The sequence below is a fragment of the Melozone crissalis genome, unplaced genomic scaffold (assembly GCF_028551555.1).
Source record: "Melozone crissalis strain CALT ecotype California unplaced genomic scaffold, PUWL_Pcris_2 ptg000231l_1, whole genome shotgun sequence".
In the NCBI taxonomy this organism is placed as follows: Eukaryota; Metazoa; Chordata; class Aves; order Passeriformes; family Passerellidae; genus Melozone; species Melozone crissalis.
The window spans coordinates 673149-688413 of NW_026535993.1; the positions used below are offsets into that span (position 1 = coordinate 673149).

The 15265-nt window shown below is 52.3% G+C and overlaps 1 protein-coding gene across 1 annotated transcript; it reads right to left on the reverse strand.

The window, feature by feature from the left end:
• Positions 1–12609: 12609 nt before the first annotated feature.
• Positions 12610–13374, reverse strand: LOC128949378 (olfactory receptor 14A16-like). Its single transcript, XM_054294241.1, has one exon. It carries the CDS (start codon positions 13372–13374, stop codon positions 12610–12612), a length of 765 nt encoding a protein of 254 aa, XP_054150216.1.
• Positions 13375–15265: the final 1891 nt, after the last annotated feature.

Consider the following 15265-nt stretch of genomic DNA (forward strand, 5'->3'; position numbering starts at 1 on the left):
TGTCCAGTGCCTGGGGTGGGGGGGGGAGTGTGCAGGGGGGGCTCACAGCAGTGTCCTGGCACAGCCAGAGCTCCTGGCATGGACCTGAGGCAGCAGCAGAGCAGGGCCTGGGCTGTGTCTCTGTTCTGGGACAGCCTGGGAAGGTGCCCCAGGGCAATTGTCCCACACCAGCCCCTGCAACCACCATTGCCAGCACTGGCCTCTCCCCACCTGCAGGAGGTTGTTTGTCCCTGCACGGAGGGACACCAAGTGACCAGGCCAGCAGGCCATGTTTGCTCTGTGCTGAGGAGATCGCAGCAGTACATCGTGTGTGTGTGAGTGGAGATGAACCCCAGTGAGCACAAACACCATCAGCAACACCCGGGGATGGCACAATTCCAGTGGCACAAACAGGACCTTGAGGCCGCTTCACTCTGAGAGTAACGTCCTCTGGGAAAACACCTGAATTCTTTGCTGGGTTGTGGTTAGGACTGCATAGAGAGGAATATCCCAGGCAGAGAGGCTCCAGGGAAAAATGCTCAGGGCAGCCATGGACTGCACAGGGAGACATTGGATAGAGTGAGGGTCTGTGGAGAGAAATCAGAGCTGCCTCCCTTCTGAAACAGCCCAGGGACATGGACAGGGCTGTGATGTGTTCTGGGAACTGACGTGGAACTGAGGGATGTGGAAAAGGCCTTTGGTGTCAGGGCTGTTGAGAAGGCTGGGCAGTGTCCCTGTGGGACCTCTCTCAAACCCCTTGGAAAGGCCAGAGCCATCCCAGACGGTCCTGGGCACTTGGGAAGGGCAGACATGGAACAGTCTGCACACAGGGCAGGGAGGGGAACTGGGAGAGTCACAGCCTGCTCAGGCTCAGCAGGGAAGGGGATGTGGCAAATCCTCCTGCAGCCATTCCAGGCACTGGCAGGACAGGGCAGGGACTGCAGAACCCACGTGGGAGAGAACAGAAGGGGATGTTGTGTGCCCAGACTTCAGCCAGGCCTGGGACAGGGTCTGCTGTGGCCTCCTCAGAGCCAGACTGGAGAGGGCTGGGCTGAAGGAGTGGAACATGGGCTGGGTGGGAATTTGGCTGAACAATGAGGGTCAAATGTCATCCATGATACAGAGTCCTCTTGGCAGCCACACCCTGGTGACATCCCTCATTGACCAGCCCTTGGCCACCACTGTGGAATATTTCTAGCGTCTCTAAAATGGCATGAAATGTACTTTCAATTCCTTTATGAATGCTGCCAGATTGCAGGGAGTCTGTGACTGAACTCATCTCGTTAATGGTGACTGCAAACTGTAATTGGGCAAGGTGACTGAGTTGGGTAAATTTATCTTGCCATCAGGTGCCAAGCAAGCCACAATAAAGGGCAGAAAAAACTTATGCATCAGAAGAAAGTCAGTTCAATAGGGAAAAACCCAAACCCAAACAAAAAATAAAAACCCCAAACCCAATCAAAAAAAACCAAAGCAAGACCCACCCACAACAACACAAAATCCCCAAAAACAAACCAACCACAAAAAGAAAAAGCCACAAATAGAAAAAAATCAAATTCACAGGATATCTCCTATCAGCAGAAAATGTTTAACCAACTTCTGGCAGGAGAGGATTCTGTATGTGTAGGTGCTGTTTGGAAAGAAAAATATCTGAAAAAAGAAATTAATCTCCTAATCCCCTTGTCCCCCTCCCCCCCCCCCCAGTTGATTACTGATCATGGTGTGACACGGAATGGAACATCCCTTGGGTCAGTCCAGCCCAGCTGTCCCATCCCTGTTCCCCAGGAACACTTACCCACCCCAGGCCCATAGGTTGGAGGGGGTTGCAGACGCCTCATGTGGGGCGAGCACTGAGACAAGGACAGGAGACCAGAACAAGATTTACTCTTGTCAAGGACAGTAGAACAGAACAGCTCAGCCTTGGAGAAACTGATTGAGGATGCACCTCTGGCAAACAGAAGTCACACACAATACAAGCAGGATGCCAGCACAGCTCTGCAAGGCAAACAAAACAGAAGTTATGCAAAATTATAATATTGCCGTTACTCAAAAGGAGGAGTCAAGGAAGAGCCACGTAAAAAGGGCACTGGATGTTGAAGACAAAACCCAAAGAACCATGAAAGGATTTGTGATAAGGGGTGCAGCTATGTCAAATAAACTCAAAGGAAGTGGGGATACCTCATCAATACAGAATGAATGTGTGTGATAAAAACTCTGTTCATTCAATGCCTAATGCACTCCAATGGAGGAAGGATGGCCCAAGGGACCACCATGCTGTAATAAAGAATACCTGCTTTCAAATACTCAAAACTCTGTTCAGAAGTTTTTATCCAGTGGATTTCAGTATCAGTGGTGTCCTTGAGTCCATTATGCCCCACAGTTTCACAATGGCTTCTTGGTTCCATGAGGCCCTGCTGTAGAACAATGGACCCTTGGTTCCATTGGGTTCCGTACTGTCAAAATGGCCTCCTTGGTTCTGCACTGCCACAATGCTCTCCTTGATTCCACGAGGCCTTGGTGTGTCACAACAGCCCCTTGGTTCCATCAACTGCCAGACTGTCACCCTGGTCTCTTGGATCTGCAGGGTCACAATGGACAACTGGTCACAAGCATCCCTGTTGTGTCACCATGAATAATTGGCTCCATGGAGCCCCCAGTGTCACAATGGCCCCTTGGCTCCAGGAGGTTCCACAGCATCACCATGGTCTCCTTGGATCTGCAGTATCTCCATGGACCATTGGTTCCATGTGGCCCTGCTGTGTCACAGTGGTTCCTTGGTTCCATGAAGCCCCACTGCATAACAATGGAATGTTGTCCTTTGAGGTTCTGTACTGTCACAATGGTCTCCGTGGTTCTGGACTCTAACAATGGACCCTTGCTTCCATGAGGTTCCATGATGTCACAATGGTCTCCTTGGTTCCACAAGGTTCCATGATGTCACAATGGTCTCCTTGGTTCCACAGGGCCTTGTTTTGTCACAATAGACCCATGGTTCCATAAGCTTACATTCTGTAACTATGGTCTCCTCAAATCCACATTGGCACAATGGACAATTGGCTCCATGGGCCCTCCTGTGTCACAATAACCCCTCAGTGTCATGAGGTTCTGTGGTGTCTCAATGGTCTGCCTGGTTCAATGAGGCCCTGGAGTGTCACAATGGCTGCTTGGTTCCATGAGCTTCCATAGCATCAACAATGGCCTCCTTGTTTCTGCAGTGTCACAATGGATCCTGGCTCCACGAGGTCCCTAAATGTCAGTGGTCTCCTGGGTTCCATGTGGCCCTGCTGTGTCAACACAGCCCCTTGGTTCCATGAGTTTCTGTACTGTCAGCAACAGTTTCTTTGTTCCACTGAGGCCCTGCTGTGTCACAATGGACCCTGGGTTCCATGAAGTTCTTCAGTGTCACAATGGCCCCCTGGATCCATGAGGTCCCACAGTGTCTCCATGGTATCCTTGGATCCACGCTGCCATAATGGGCCATCGGTGCAGCCGGAATAGCAGCTAATAAAGCCCAGGGTAGGGAAGCAAAAAGGGCCTTTGCATGGAATCCACAGATGTTTAATTCAGCCGTGCGGTGAGATGTTCAGGGTCACAAGGCAGGACTCCTGAGAGGAGTCCAGGTTTCTGTATCTCCAGAGGAAGGGTCTGATCAGTGCCATGGGGGCAGTACAAAGATGGGGCCAGTGGGGGAAAGGGGAGGGAGTGGCTGAGGGACACAGAACAAGGGGAAGGAGCCAATGGGGTCGCACAGCTTTTGAGGGAAGCTTCTTGTGTCTCTCTAACCCAGGGAATGCCTCTCAGGGTCTCCACAGCTGCAGAGTGTGAAAATGGCTCCTTGGTTCTTTTGGGCTCCCCAGGATCCCAGTGGCCCCTTGGCTGCATGAGGCCCAGCTGTGTCACACTGGCCCCTTGCTTCCATTGGGCCCCACAGTATCACAATTGTCCCTCCCCTCAGTTCCATGAGGCCCTGCAAAGTCACAATGGACCTCTGGTTCCATAAGTCCCACATTGTTCCATGAATCCTTAGTTCCATGGGGATGTCACATCCTTAGTTCCTGTAGTGTCACAATAGTCCCTTGCTTCCATGGTGCCACACAGAGCCACAATTGCCCAACAGGGCCTCATAGTGTCACAATGGACTCCTTAGTTCTATAGGGACACAAAGTGCCACAATGGCTCTTTGGTTTCACAAGGCTTCAAAGTGTAAAAATGGCCCCCATGGTTTCATGCAGCCATACTGTGTCAAAATGGACTTTTGTTTCCATGATGCACCACAGTGTCACAGTGGTCAGCTTGGTTGTGCACTGTAAGAATGTCCCATTGGTCACTCAGAGCCCCACAGTGTCACTATTGTGCCCTTGGTTCCATGAGGCCATGCTGTGTCACAATGCCCTTTGGTTCCATGAGGTCCCATGTGTCATAATGATCTCCATGGTTCCATGAGGCTTCGCTGTGGCTCAATGGCCCCCTTGGTTCCATGATGTCCCATAGCAGAGCAATGGTCGCCTTGGTTTCATGGGGTCAGAAAGGCCCCTTTGTCCCATGGAGCCCCACAGTGCCACTGTGGTCCCCTTGATTCCATGAGGCCCTGCCGTGTCATGGTGGCTCCTTGGCTCTATGAGGGAAAGCAGAATCAGAATGGCCCCTTGGTTCCATGGAGCACCACGGTGTCACCACAGTCCTGTTGATTCCACAGGGCCCCTCAGTGTAACAATGGACCTTTGGTTCCATGAGGTTCCTCAGTGTCTCAGTGGCCCCTTGGCTCCATGTGGCCCCGCTGTGTCACTATGCCAGGTGGTTCCATGAGGTCCCACAGTGTCCAAATGGTCTCCTTTGTTCTGGGAAGCTCCACAGAGCCACAATGGACCCTTGGTTCCAGAAGGCCTTGCTGTGTCCCAATGGACTTTTGGTTCCATGGGGTTCCACTGCATAACCATGGACGCTTTGTTCCATGGGGTTCCATAGCATAACATGATCCCCTTGATTCCAGAAGGCTCTGCAGTGTCAGTGTCACAATGGACCATTGGTAACATGCAGCCCCAAACGGTCACAATGACCCCATGGCTCCATGAGCTTCCACACTGTCAGCAATGCTCTCCTTGGTTCCACGAGGCCTCGCTCTGACACAATGGACATTTGGTTCCATGGGGCTCCACTGCATCACAATGGACCCTTTGTTAGATGGGGTTCCACAGTGTCACAGCCAGGCCCTTGGATCTGTCAGCCTCTGCTGTCACCAAATGTCCAAAAAATCAGAATAAGGCTCCTGAACACTAATTTGCTATTTCAGAGGGTATCATTTATTCAGGCCTGAGGTCCAGCATGGGATAACTTCTAACCTTACATGGACATGGAATTCTACCACTGTGTTGCTCATATACAGTCCCTAAATGTGAATTACAATTTACTCATTTCCATAAAACCCACCCCAAGTTCCCAGATTCACTCCTTGTTTTCTCCATTCCTGCCCCTTGAGGCAGATTTCTTCTTCTTCTCTTCCAGCCATCCTTGCTGGGAAAGCAGCCCCTGCATGCCTTGTTCCTGTGCTGACAGTTCACAGGCAGGGTAAACATGGAATGAACCCTTTTGGTATCAGCCCCAGGCTTTGTGTAGGCAGGCAGAGGCAGGCAGGAGGCAGAGCTGTCAGCAAAGGAAGGGGCCAGCCAGGTGGGGCAGCCGGGGCATGCCGACAGCCTGCAGGGACAGAGGCGCAGGGCAGGGACACCATAGCACAGCCTGGGCTGCACAGGGCACAGGCATGTGCAGCAGCTGCAAGACAGCCCTGGCAGAGCCAACTTGGGCGGCACTTTGGCCATGGCTGCTGGGCCTGGGCCTGAGGCAGGAGCAGGAGACAAGTGACCCTTGCAGGCCTGGGGCCTCATTGCCTCTTTGTCCCTGCTCAGCAGCCTGGCAGGGGCCGCCCCATGCTCCTGCCCTTGCCATTGCACATCCCCTCATGCCAGTGCCCATCCCGGCAAGAGCCCTGAGCAAGGAGGGAGGGACAGCATCTGCCTGGCCAGGGGCTGGGGCTCAGGCCTTGGCCCTTTGCATTCCTCAAACACATCCAGCTTTGCTGAGCACCAGAGACACCTTGGCCTTGTTTGTCCCCAGCTGTCATCACTGCCTCCAGTGTTCTGCTCTAACTGGAACCTAGGGACACTTTCTCAGTCGTGTCCCTCAGTGGAACCCATTAAAACTTCAAGAAATTTCAGAGTTTCAATTTAAAGTGGTTGAGAAGTTTATTGAAGTCACTCTCAGGGACTGAGTCTGATGTAAACAACACCAAAGCCCTGTGAGAATCATTAAACTTTTCCTAGTCCATTTATGGAGAAAGATTTCAAAGAAGTTGTAAGAAATACACATTCCTATTTTAAAGGATATATTTTATTTTATTTCTCTTTAAAGCAGAGGTGATTGCAGCATTCTGTGATTGATATTGACCCAGGGTCTCTCCTCAGCAGCTCTGGCCTGCTCACAGAAGCTGTGCCTGGAGCTCTGACCCAGTGGGGACAACCTTGCTCCACATTGCCCAGCCCCATCCTGTCTGTCCTCACTCCCCTGGGACCTGCTGTGCTTGCAGAGCTGGCTGCACTCAGCCTAAGAGGGGTTTTCACTTTTGGGGGCTTTTTGAAGCAATCTGAACCTCCTGAGATTCCCCACTGCAAACAGACACACTGCTCAGGTGTGTGCCAGCCCCAGGTGCCACCAAAGGCACTGCAGAGCTGCCCTGGGCCAGCTGTGAGGGTGGATCATCAGCCCAAGCTGCACTGGGCCACTGCAAGGGGCTGTGGCCATGGGCACTGCACTGACCCCACTGCTGGGTTTGGCTGCCACGGCCACTGAGAGAAATTAAACTGTCCTTGGAAACACTGGGGAGGACTGGGACGTACTGGGGAACACTGGAACGCTGTGGGAGACACTGGGGCATACTGGGAATGACACTGGGGAGGACTGGCAAAAACTGGGGACACTGGGGATATTGCAGGGAAGACTGGGTACACTGGGGCATCCTGTGGATGACACTGGGAGGAACTGGGAATGACTGGGAATGAACTTGGGTGTATTGGGATAGATTGGGCTGCACTGGGAGGAAGTGGAGGGGACCTGGTGTTGTACTGGGTTCTACTTGGGATGAAATGAATATTCCTGGGGTTATACTGGTCTGTACTGGGAATGAACTGGGCTGTAGTGGAAGGGACTGGAGGAGGGTGATTTATCTGTTCCAACCTACAACACATCCCATTTGCAAAGGCTCCTGCCCATCAGCAGTGGCAGCCAATCAGCACCTGGGATCCGCCCGGACCCCGAAGGGCCCCAAATTCCCCTCCGTGACTTCCAAGGGCCCCCCTGGACCCCTAAGTGCTGCCCCGGACCCTGAACTGTCCCTCAGAATCCCTGAGTGCCCCTCCAAGTGCCCACCCGGCTCCCCCATGTGTCCTCCAGACCCTCAAGTTCTCTCTGAATTCCCTCCCCAGACCCAAAACTGCCCCAAATGTGCCCCAGAAATGTCTCCATGGACCCCAAAGTGGCCCCTTTTACCGTATCTGTGAAAATGATAAAAATGATGACAAAAGGATTTAAAATACGACTATCTAGCATAAAGAAGGAGAAATCAGTAGCTAACACTTGTCAATGAAGGGAATTGTGTTACTAAGAACCAATGACCAAAAACTTTTTTGCTTTGCTAAAAATGTATGGATTTGTAAATATAAATAATAAAATTCAGTAATACAAGTATAGAATAACACTACTCTAAATACATTAGAAAAATAATTATCATTTATTCATTCATTACTTATTTTTATTGGAAAATGCATACTGTTTTTATGCTTTGGGATGTTTGTCTGTAACATATGGTCCAAAAAACCCTCATCTGCCTCACAACCACCATCAAGGACAGAGATTTAAACCCTCCCCAAGGACTGAGATGAGACCTTTAAAATTCTAACCCAGGGGTGCTGGCCTTACTGGAGCGGGATGTCTGCCATAGGAAGCAGGAGGTTTCCCAAAGGAACCAGTCCTAAAACAACAGGCCCTGCTCACTGCTGGCACCGGTTTGTGCTGTTCAGAACTGGACTGTCTGTTCCTGTTCCCAATGGATTTATTCTCCGCTGTGCCCTCCATGTTCCGTCCTGCTCCCCTCCCGGCGGTAGATTATAAAAGGCCCCTGAGTTAACCAAAGACTGTGAGATTCTCCCCGATGTGACCAGACAGATCTATTGGCCAGACCACAAGGATTTCATCTCTTTTTTGGTAGCTATTTCCCCCTACCCAACCCTCCTTTCTCTCTCTCTCTGTCCTTTATCTCCTTTCTAATCCTTCTGTTACACCTGCTGTGGGCACTCAATAACAGGTGCATTTGTTTTGATTAATACGGAAATTCCCCTGCTGTGTGTCTTTAGGTATTGGAAAATAATGAAAATAAAGTACACATAGTTCATAGTATAAAATGTAGACACCAGCCCTGGGATGGGGGGTGTGCTTCTGTCTGACATCTGACAGGCCAGGGAAAAAATGTTATAGATAAGAAACAATAAACAACCTTGGAAACCACAGCCGAAGAATTCAGACTGCTTCTTGGAAACACCAGGCTGGGATAAAAGGATTCTTGGGGTCATCCCTGACCACAGGGAACCCGAGATTGGCCTTCTGGGCTGTCTGGGTCAACATCAGAGTAAATTTGGAAGTTTTGCTTTAGCCTATTAAGCCATGGTGCTGGGGTCTCGTCTTTTTCCTGGGTGCTGTCAAACGCTAACCTGGTATTACTCCCTCTAGGGACTGATTCTTTTATCCCTCTGGTCATCAGGGACCTGTGATCTCTCATATTCCTTCTGCCCTCTTCTTGATTAGGGTCCCAGTCAGGCTCCACTAAAGGCATTGTTTGGTCACCTGGGGGCCCAGGTTGGTTTTCTCACTCCCAAATGTTCATTCCTGCAGTTCTTATTAATCGAGTCTCTTCTGGGGAAAATAGGATGTTAAAGGTGGAGTTCAGTTCTCCCCATGTATAAATATTAGGGGTAAAAATGGATCAATTTGATTTACTATTCCTACTGGGTCTTCCACTAAATTCCACAATTCTTTCTTAAAGTTTCTAACTTCGGATGCAGTCAAGGGAGCGTTTACAAATCCAATCTCACTGGCCACCCCAGCCATGGGAACTTCTCTGAGGGGGAACAATTTTTCCACTTTAGCCACTTTGGTCCAAGTGGTAAAACATCAGCTGTGGAGGCTGACTGGGTAACTTCGCTCTTGGGCAAGAGATCCTGCGATGTTGTTTGGCTTCTCATTTGTGCTGGGGGAGGCAGAGCAGGAACTTGCTGGTGAATAAGGGGGGCATGAGATGGTTGAGGTAAGGGGACAGCAGTGAAGGGTAAAGAGAGTAAGGAGAGGGCTGAGGGGAGGGTGGTGGAGGTATAACTGGGTTAGGAGGTGGTAAAGGAATGAGAGCTGGGAGAGGAGGAGGAATTGGCTCCACAGCAAGAGGAATTGGAGGAAGGATTTGAGGTACTGTAAGGGTAGGAGGAGGTAAGTGGTCAAGGGGGTCCCAGTTTTTGTTACCATTCCCAGCCTTTTCTTCTTTTACTTTCCTAGTTTGCTTGCTTTCTTTCAATTTATAGACTCTTGTATTTTCCTCCTCTGAGGCGTACTTTAGCCAACAGGTGACATTCTGTATGTGATGGGCCTATTGCAGGAACTTGGGGCAAAACAGAAGGTGCATCACCTTTGAACAAAGAGGCAGGTAATTCAGGAAATGTTTAAGGATGTTGTTAGGTGATGCAGAAAGAAGAGAGGTAAATGCTTAAGGTTTAACCAGGCCACCTCCGGGAAGGATAATAAAATGTTTCTATAAATACATTAATGGCAAAAGGAGGGACAAGGACAATCTCCATTCATTATTAGGGGAGATATGGTTACCAAATATGAGGGAAAGGCTGAGGTACCTAACCACTTCTTTCCCTCAGTTTTCAAGAATAAGACAGGTTGTCCTCAGGACAAGTGTTCTCCTGAGATGGTGGGTGGGCACAGGGAGCAGAACAGCCCCCTGTAATCCAGGAGGAAGCAGCTGGGAACGTGCTGAGCCACTCAGACGCTCACAGGTGTCTCTGGGAGCAGATGGCATCCATCCCAGGGGGATGAGGGAGCTGGTGGATGAGCTCCCCAAGCTGCTCTCCATCATTCACCATCATTGCTGGCTCAGCAGGGAGGTCCCAGAGGACTGGAGGTGCCAATGTGAGCCCATCCCCAAGAAGGGCTGGAAGGAGGAGCTGGGCAACTCCAGGCTTGTCAGCCTCACCTGGGTGCCCGGCAAGGTTATGGAACAGATCACCTTGAGTGCCATCACAGGGCACCCACAGGATGGCCGAGGGATCAGAGCCAGCCAGCGTGGATTTCAATATCTGCACTGATGATCTACATGAGGGAACTGAGTCCAGCATCAGGAAAATTGCAGATGACACCAAGTTGGGTGTGAGTGTGGATCTGCTGGAGAGCAGGAGGGCTCTGAAGAGAGACCTGGAAAGGCTGGATCCAGGGCCCAAATCCAACAAGGTGAGGTTGAACAAGACCAAGTGCCGGGTCCTGCACTTTGGCCACAACACCCCCTGCAGTGCTACAGGCTGGGGACAGAGTGGCTGGACAGCGGCCAGGCAGAAAGGGACCTGGGGACACTGATGGACAGCAGGCTGGACATGAGGCAGCAGTGTGCCCAGGTGGGCAAGAAGGCCAATGACTGCTGGCCTGGATCAGGAATGGTGTGGCCAGCAGGTGCAGGGCAGTGATTCTTCCCCTGCACTCTGCACTGGTGAGGCCACACCTCGAGTGCTGTGTCCAGTTCTGGGGCCCAATTTAGGAAGGCCATGGAGGGGCTGGAGCGTGTCCAGAAAAGGGCAACAGGGCTGGGGAGGGGTCTGGAACACAAGTCCTGTGAGGAGTGGCTGAGGGAGCTTGGGTTGTTTACCATGGAGAAGAGGAGGCTCAGGGGAGACGAGGCCATGTCAGGGCACAGGTTGGACTTGATGATCTCCAAGGTCTTTTCCAACCTTGCTGATTCTGTGACTCTCTGGAACCACCCTTGGAGCAGTTGCAGGAGGAGCCCTGGGCCTCCTCTTCAGGAGCTCCAGCAGCCCAGGTCCCTCAGCTTCTCCTGCCAGCCCGAACGCCCATCCTGTCAGTCCTGCAGAGCCTCTGCAGCTCCTCCTCAGTGCCCAGAACAGGGAGCCCCAGAGCCAGACACAGCAGCCCAGATGTGCCCCCCTGGTCTGCGGTGCCTCTGGCAAAGGAGCAGCTTGAGGCAGTGCAGGAGCCTGCAGACAATTCCTGCAGCACTTGCAGGATGATCCTGCTGCCCAAGGGATGTTCCCATTGTGCCAAGTCAGGAACTGCAATGGGGAGTGGGGCCAGAGAGAAAGGGCAAACAGGGATGGGCTGCTTGCAGCGGGGGAGAAAGGGATGGGCAATAGGAAGAAATCTGGATCAGAGAAGAGTAAAGAAAGCAAAGGTGAAGCCAAGGAAATGCTCAGGGCAGTCTGGGGGTGGCTGCCAGGCAGCCCTGGCTCTGAGCAACAGCGTCTGCAGTGGGACAGGAAACTCCCAGCTGACGGGAACAAACTTTCTGGCTGACTGCAGAGGCCACGACAAAGCTGAGTGGTTTCCCTGGTCTCCCCCAGGCCTTGCTGGCCCCAGGGGCTGATGGCATTTGTGCTCCCTCAGGTTCATGTCCCCACACCAACAGCATGGGGGTGCTCCCCCTGCTCTGTGCAATGCAACAGGGGCTGCAGAGCCAGTGCTGCCGTGTCTGTGCCTGCAAGGATGGGGCACCTGTGTGAGCTGGGGGAGATGTCAGGGCTGCAGGGGGGGGATGTTGTTGGCAGCTCCATGAGGATGCTCTGGGACGCTGCCCTGGGCTGTGCAGCGTACTGGGGATGGATCAGCCCCTGCTCTGCTGCTCCTTCCTGTCTGCCCCAGGCCCCTTGCAGAGCCCCAGCCATGCTGTTTGCCCCCAGCCTGCCCACGGCCAGCCTGGGGCTGCTCACGGGGCTTTTCTGTGCTCAGCATTGGCCTGGGCGTGTTCTTGAGAGAGCCTGGGCAAGGAGCCTGGAGCCCCCAGGCCCTGGGCTGAGGCGTCAGCGCTGCCCCAGCAGTGCCCATGGCCTGTCCCTGCTGCAGCCCCGCCACTGCCACCCCCAGGGCTCTGCCCGGCCCCGAGAGCACTCAGGCCCTGCAGCAACACCAGGGCCACCAGGGCAGCGGGGCAGGGCCACGGCAGCAGCACTGGCAACACCAAGTGCTGCTGCTGCTGGGCACAGCTGCTGTGCTAGCCCTGATCTGCCCCAGCTCTACACACAGACATTGCTGCTGCAGCTCCAGAGAAGGCAACATAAGGGGAATCTCCCTTGAAAATTATGCTGAGAGATCCCTTATTTCATTTGAAGCCATTCAGAACAGAGGTCCTGTTGACACAGTCTGGGGCCACAGGGAAGATGGAGAGAAACAAAACTAGAAATGGCAGAAACAATGGCCTTGGTTTAGGGAGAATACTAAAAAATTAAAACAGATGGGAAAAGAAGCAATCCAACAAATGTGCCAAATATGACTTTTATTACAAGAGATACGCCGAAATTGGCAACCAGTTTAATGTTTTCTAAATTTTCCAGTCATCAGTCTCCACACTGCAGCCTTGAGCACCTGGTTCCTCAGGCTGTAGATGAGAGGGTTCAGGGCTGGAGGCACCACCGAGTACATAACTGACACTGACAGATCCAGGGATAGGGAAGAAATGGAGGAGGGTTTCAGGTAGGTAAAAAAGGCAGTGCTGAAGAACAGGGAGACCATGGCCAGGTGAGGGAAGCAGGTGGAAAAGGCTTTGTGCCGTCCCTGCTCAGAGGGGATCCTCAGCACAGCCCTGAAGATCTGCACATACGAGAAAACCATGAACACAAAACAGCCAAAACCTAAATAGACAGCAACCAATGAAATCCAAATTTTTCTGATGGTGGAGTGTGAGCAGGAGAGCTTGAGGATCTGGGGCACCTCACAGAAGAACTGGCCCAGGACATTGCCATGGCACAGGGGCAGGGAAAATGTATTGGCTGTGTGCAGCAGAGCATTGAGAAAGGCACTGGCCCAGGCAGCTGCTGCCATGTGGGCACAAGCTCTGCTGCCCAGGAGGGTCCCGTAGTGCAGGGGTTTGCAGATGGACATGAAGCGGTCATAGAACATGATAGTCAGGAGAAAAAACCCTGCTGAAATGAAAAAGACAAACAAAAAGAGCTGTGCAGAACATGCTGAGTAGGAGATGTCTCTGGTGTCCCAGAGAGAATTGTGCATGGCTTTGGGGACAGTGGTGCAGATGGAGCCCAGGTCGCTGAGGGCCAGGTTGAGCAGGAAGAAGAACATGGGCGTGTGCAGGTGGTGGCCACAGGCTACGGCGCTGATGATGAGGCTGTTGCCCAGGAGGGCAGCCAGGGAGATGCCCAGCAAGAGGCAGAAGTGCAGGAGCTGCAGCTGCCGCGTTTCTGCCAATGCCAGCAGGAGGAAGTGCCTGATGGAGCTGCTGTTGGACATTTGCTGTCTCTGGCCATTGGAAGCTGTTCATGGAGAAAAGTCAGTGACCGGTTGGGAGAAACTTCTTCCGGCAAAATCAAAGCCTTTTCCCACAGACCCTTCTCCTGTAATACTCTGACACCCTTTTCAATTTCCAGCAGATTTTCCTTCAGCTCCAAGTGTGGAGCCCTTGCTGGTGCTGCCTGACTGGGACTTCAGGTTCAGGGCAGGTACACACAGAGGTTTTTATAATTCAGCCTTGATGTGCAGACATAGGAGGGGGACAGGGAGCGGTCCTCGTGTTCCTCTTTGAATCTCTGTTAACACAGAAAGCCCTGTCAGTATCTGCCCTCCCACTGCCACAGAACAGGAATGGTAAAGTCTCGTTAAATGTACTAGTGTTATTTACAGCTTTTCTTCATCTCCCCTGCTGATTATTTTTGGATGTCAGAAACTCTTTGCATTTCTGCTGCCCTCAGGGAGAACCGTGAGTTCTCTGAGGCAGGGTGGTGAGTGGAGAGGGAGGGAGGGAGGTCTGTCACCCTGTCCTGTTCCAGGATTCTCTGGGCTGTCACCTTTCCCAGACAGAGGATGATCACCCTCCCATGTTTCCTTTAAAAGCCATCCTGACATTGCTGAGAGCAGATGGATCCCCACAGTCCACCAAATGTCCATCCCCTTCTCAAGGTCTCAGCCCCACGTTTGCACCCAGGGACAGACAGAGCTCATTTCACCAACCCAACAGCATTTTCTCATCACAGACCTTCTGTGTCTCACCGTGGGGCTTTTAGATAACACAGAGATGCTACAGGAGAGGTTTGTATCCTGGAGGGAAGCTCAAAGCTTGGACTGAAATTTCAGGGATATTCCAGGTGTCCTTCTGATGGCATTGGATTGAGGGAGGTGCAGCTCCTTCCCTGGCTGCCCTGACAGCATTGCCCAGAGCCGGGCACTGGAGACAGCGTCACCCTGAGCCAGCTGTGCCCCGTCCAGAGCCCCCAGGGCCGGGCAGCTGCTCCCAGCCCTGTGCTCTGCCGAGGGAACTGGGCCCGGGGCTGCAGAGCTGCCCCACGGCTCTGCTGCAGCTCTGCCTGCACAGGAGGGGCTGCACGCCTTGGAGCCCCGGCCCTGAGGGCAGAGGCTGGGCTGGGGCACAGGAGGGAGGAGGCTTGTTCAGAGGGAGGGGCTGCACTGGAGGGGATCCTGTGGGCATCTCTAAACTCTCTCTGCCACAGCATTGCTGGGGTTTGTTTTCTCTCATTGCCCAATCTTCTCTCTGCTTCCTGGAGATTTCCCTCCTGCAGGTGTTTCCCTGTGCCTGATCTCTTCCTGACAGAACTCACAGGCCTCAAATCTCTGTGCCCTCTCCTTGGCCCTACAGAACCCTGCCTGTTTGCAGGGCACTGGCTGGGGCAGGTTGTGTTTGCAGGTGGGACAAAGGACAGCTCAGACTGAGCCTGATGGGTCCAGCAAAGGGGATGCTGGTGCTGTCCATGGGCAGAGTGGCTTCAAGCACATTAGGGATCTCCTGTGAATCTACGGAACACTAAAATAACAGTTCCAATGTCTGAGGAACTTTTAAAATTTCATCATTAATAATTCATAATCAATCTTTAATGGTAATTCCCCCCCGCTGCCTGCCATTCTCCAATATTAGGAAACTGAATACAAAGTCTTTGGATATGTCCTAATTTTTAATGAAATCCTTGTATTGGAAATATTTTATGACTGGCCAGCATTCCTC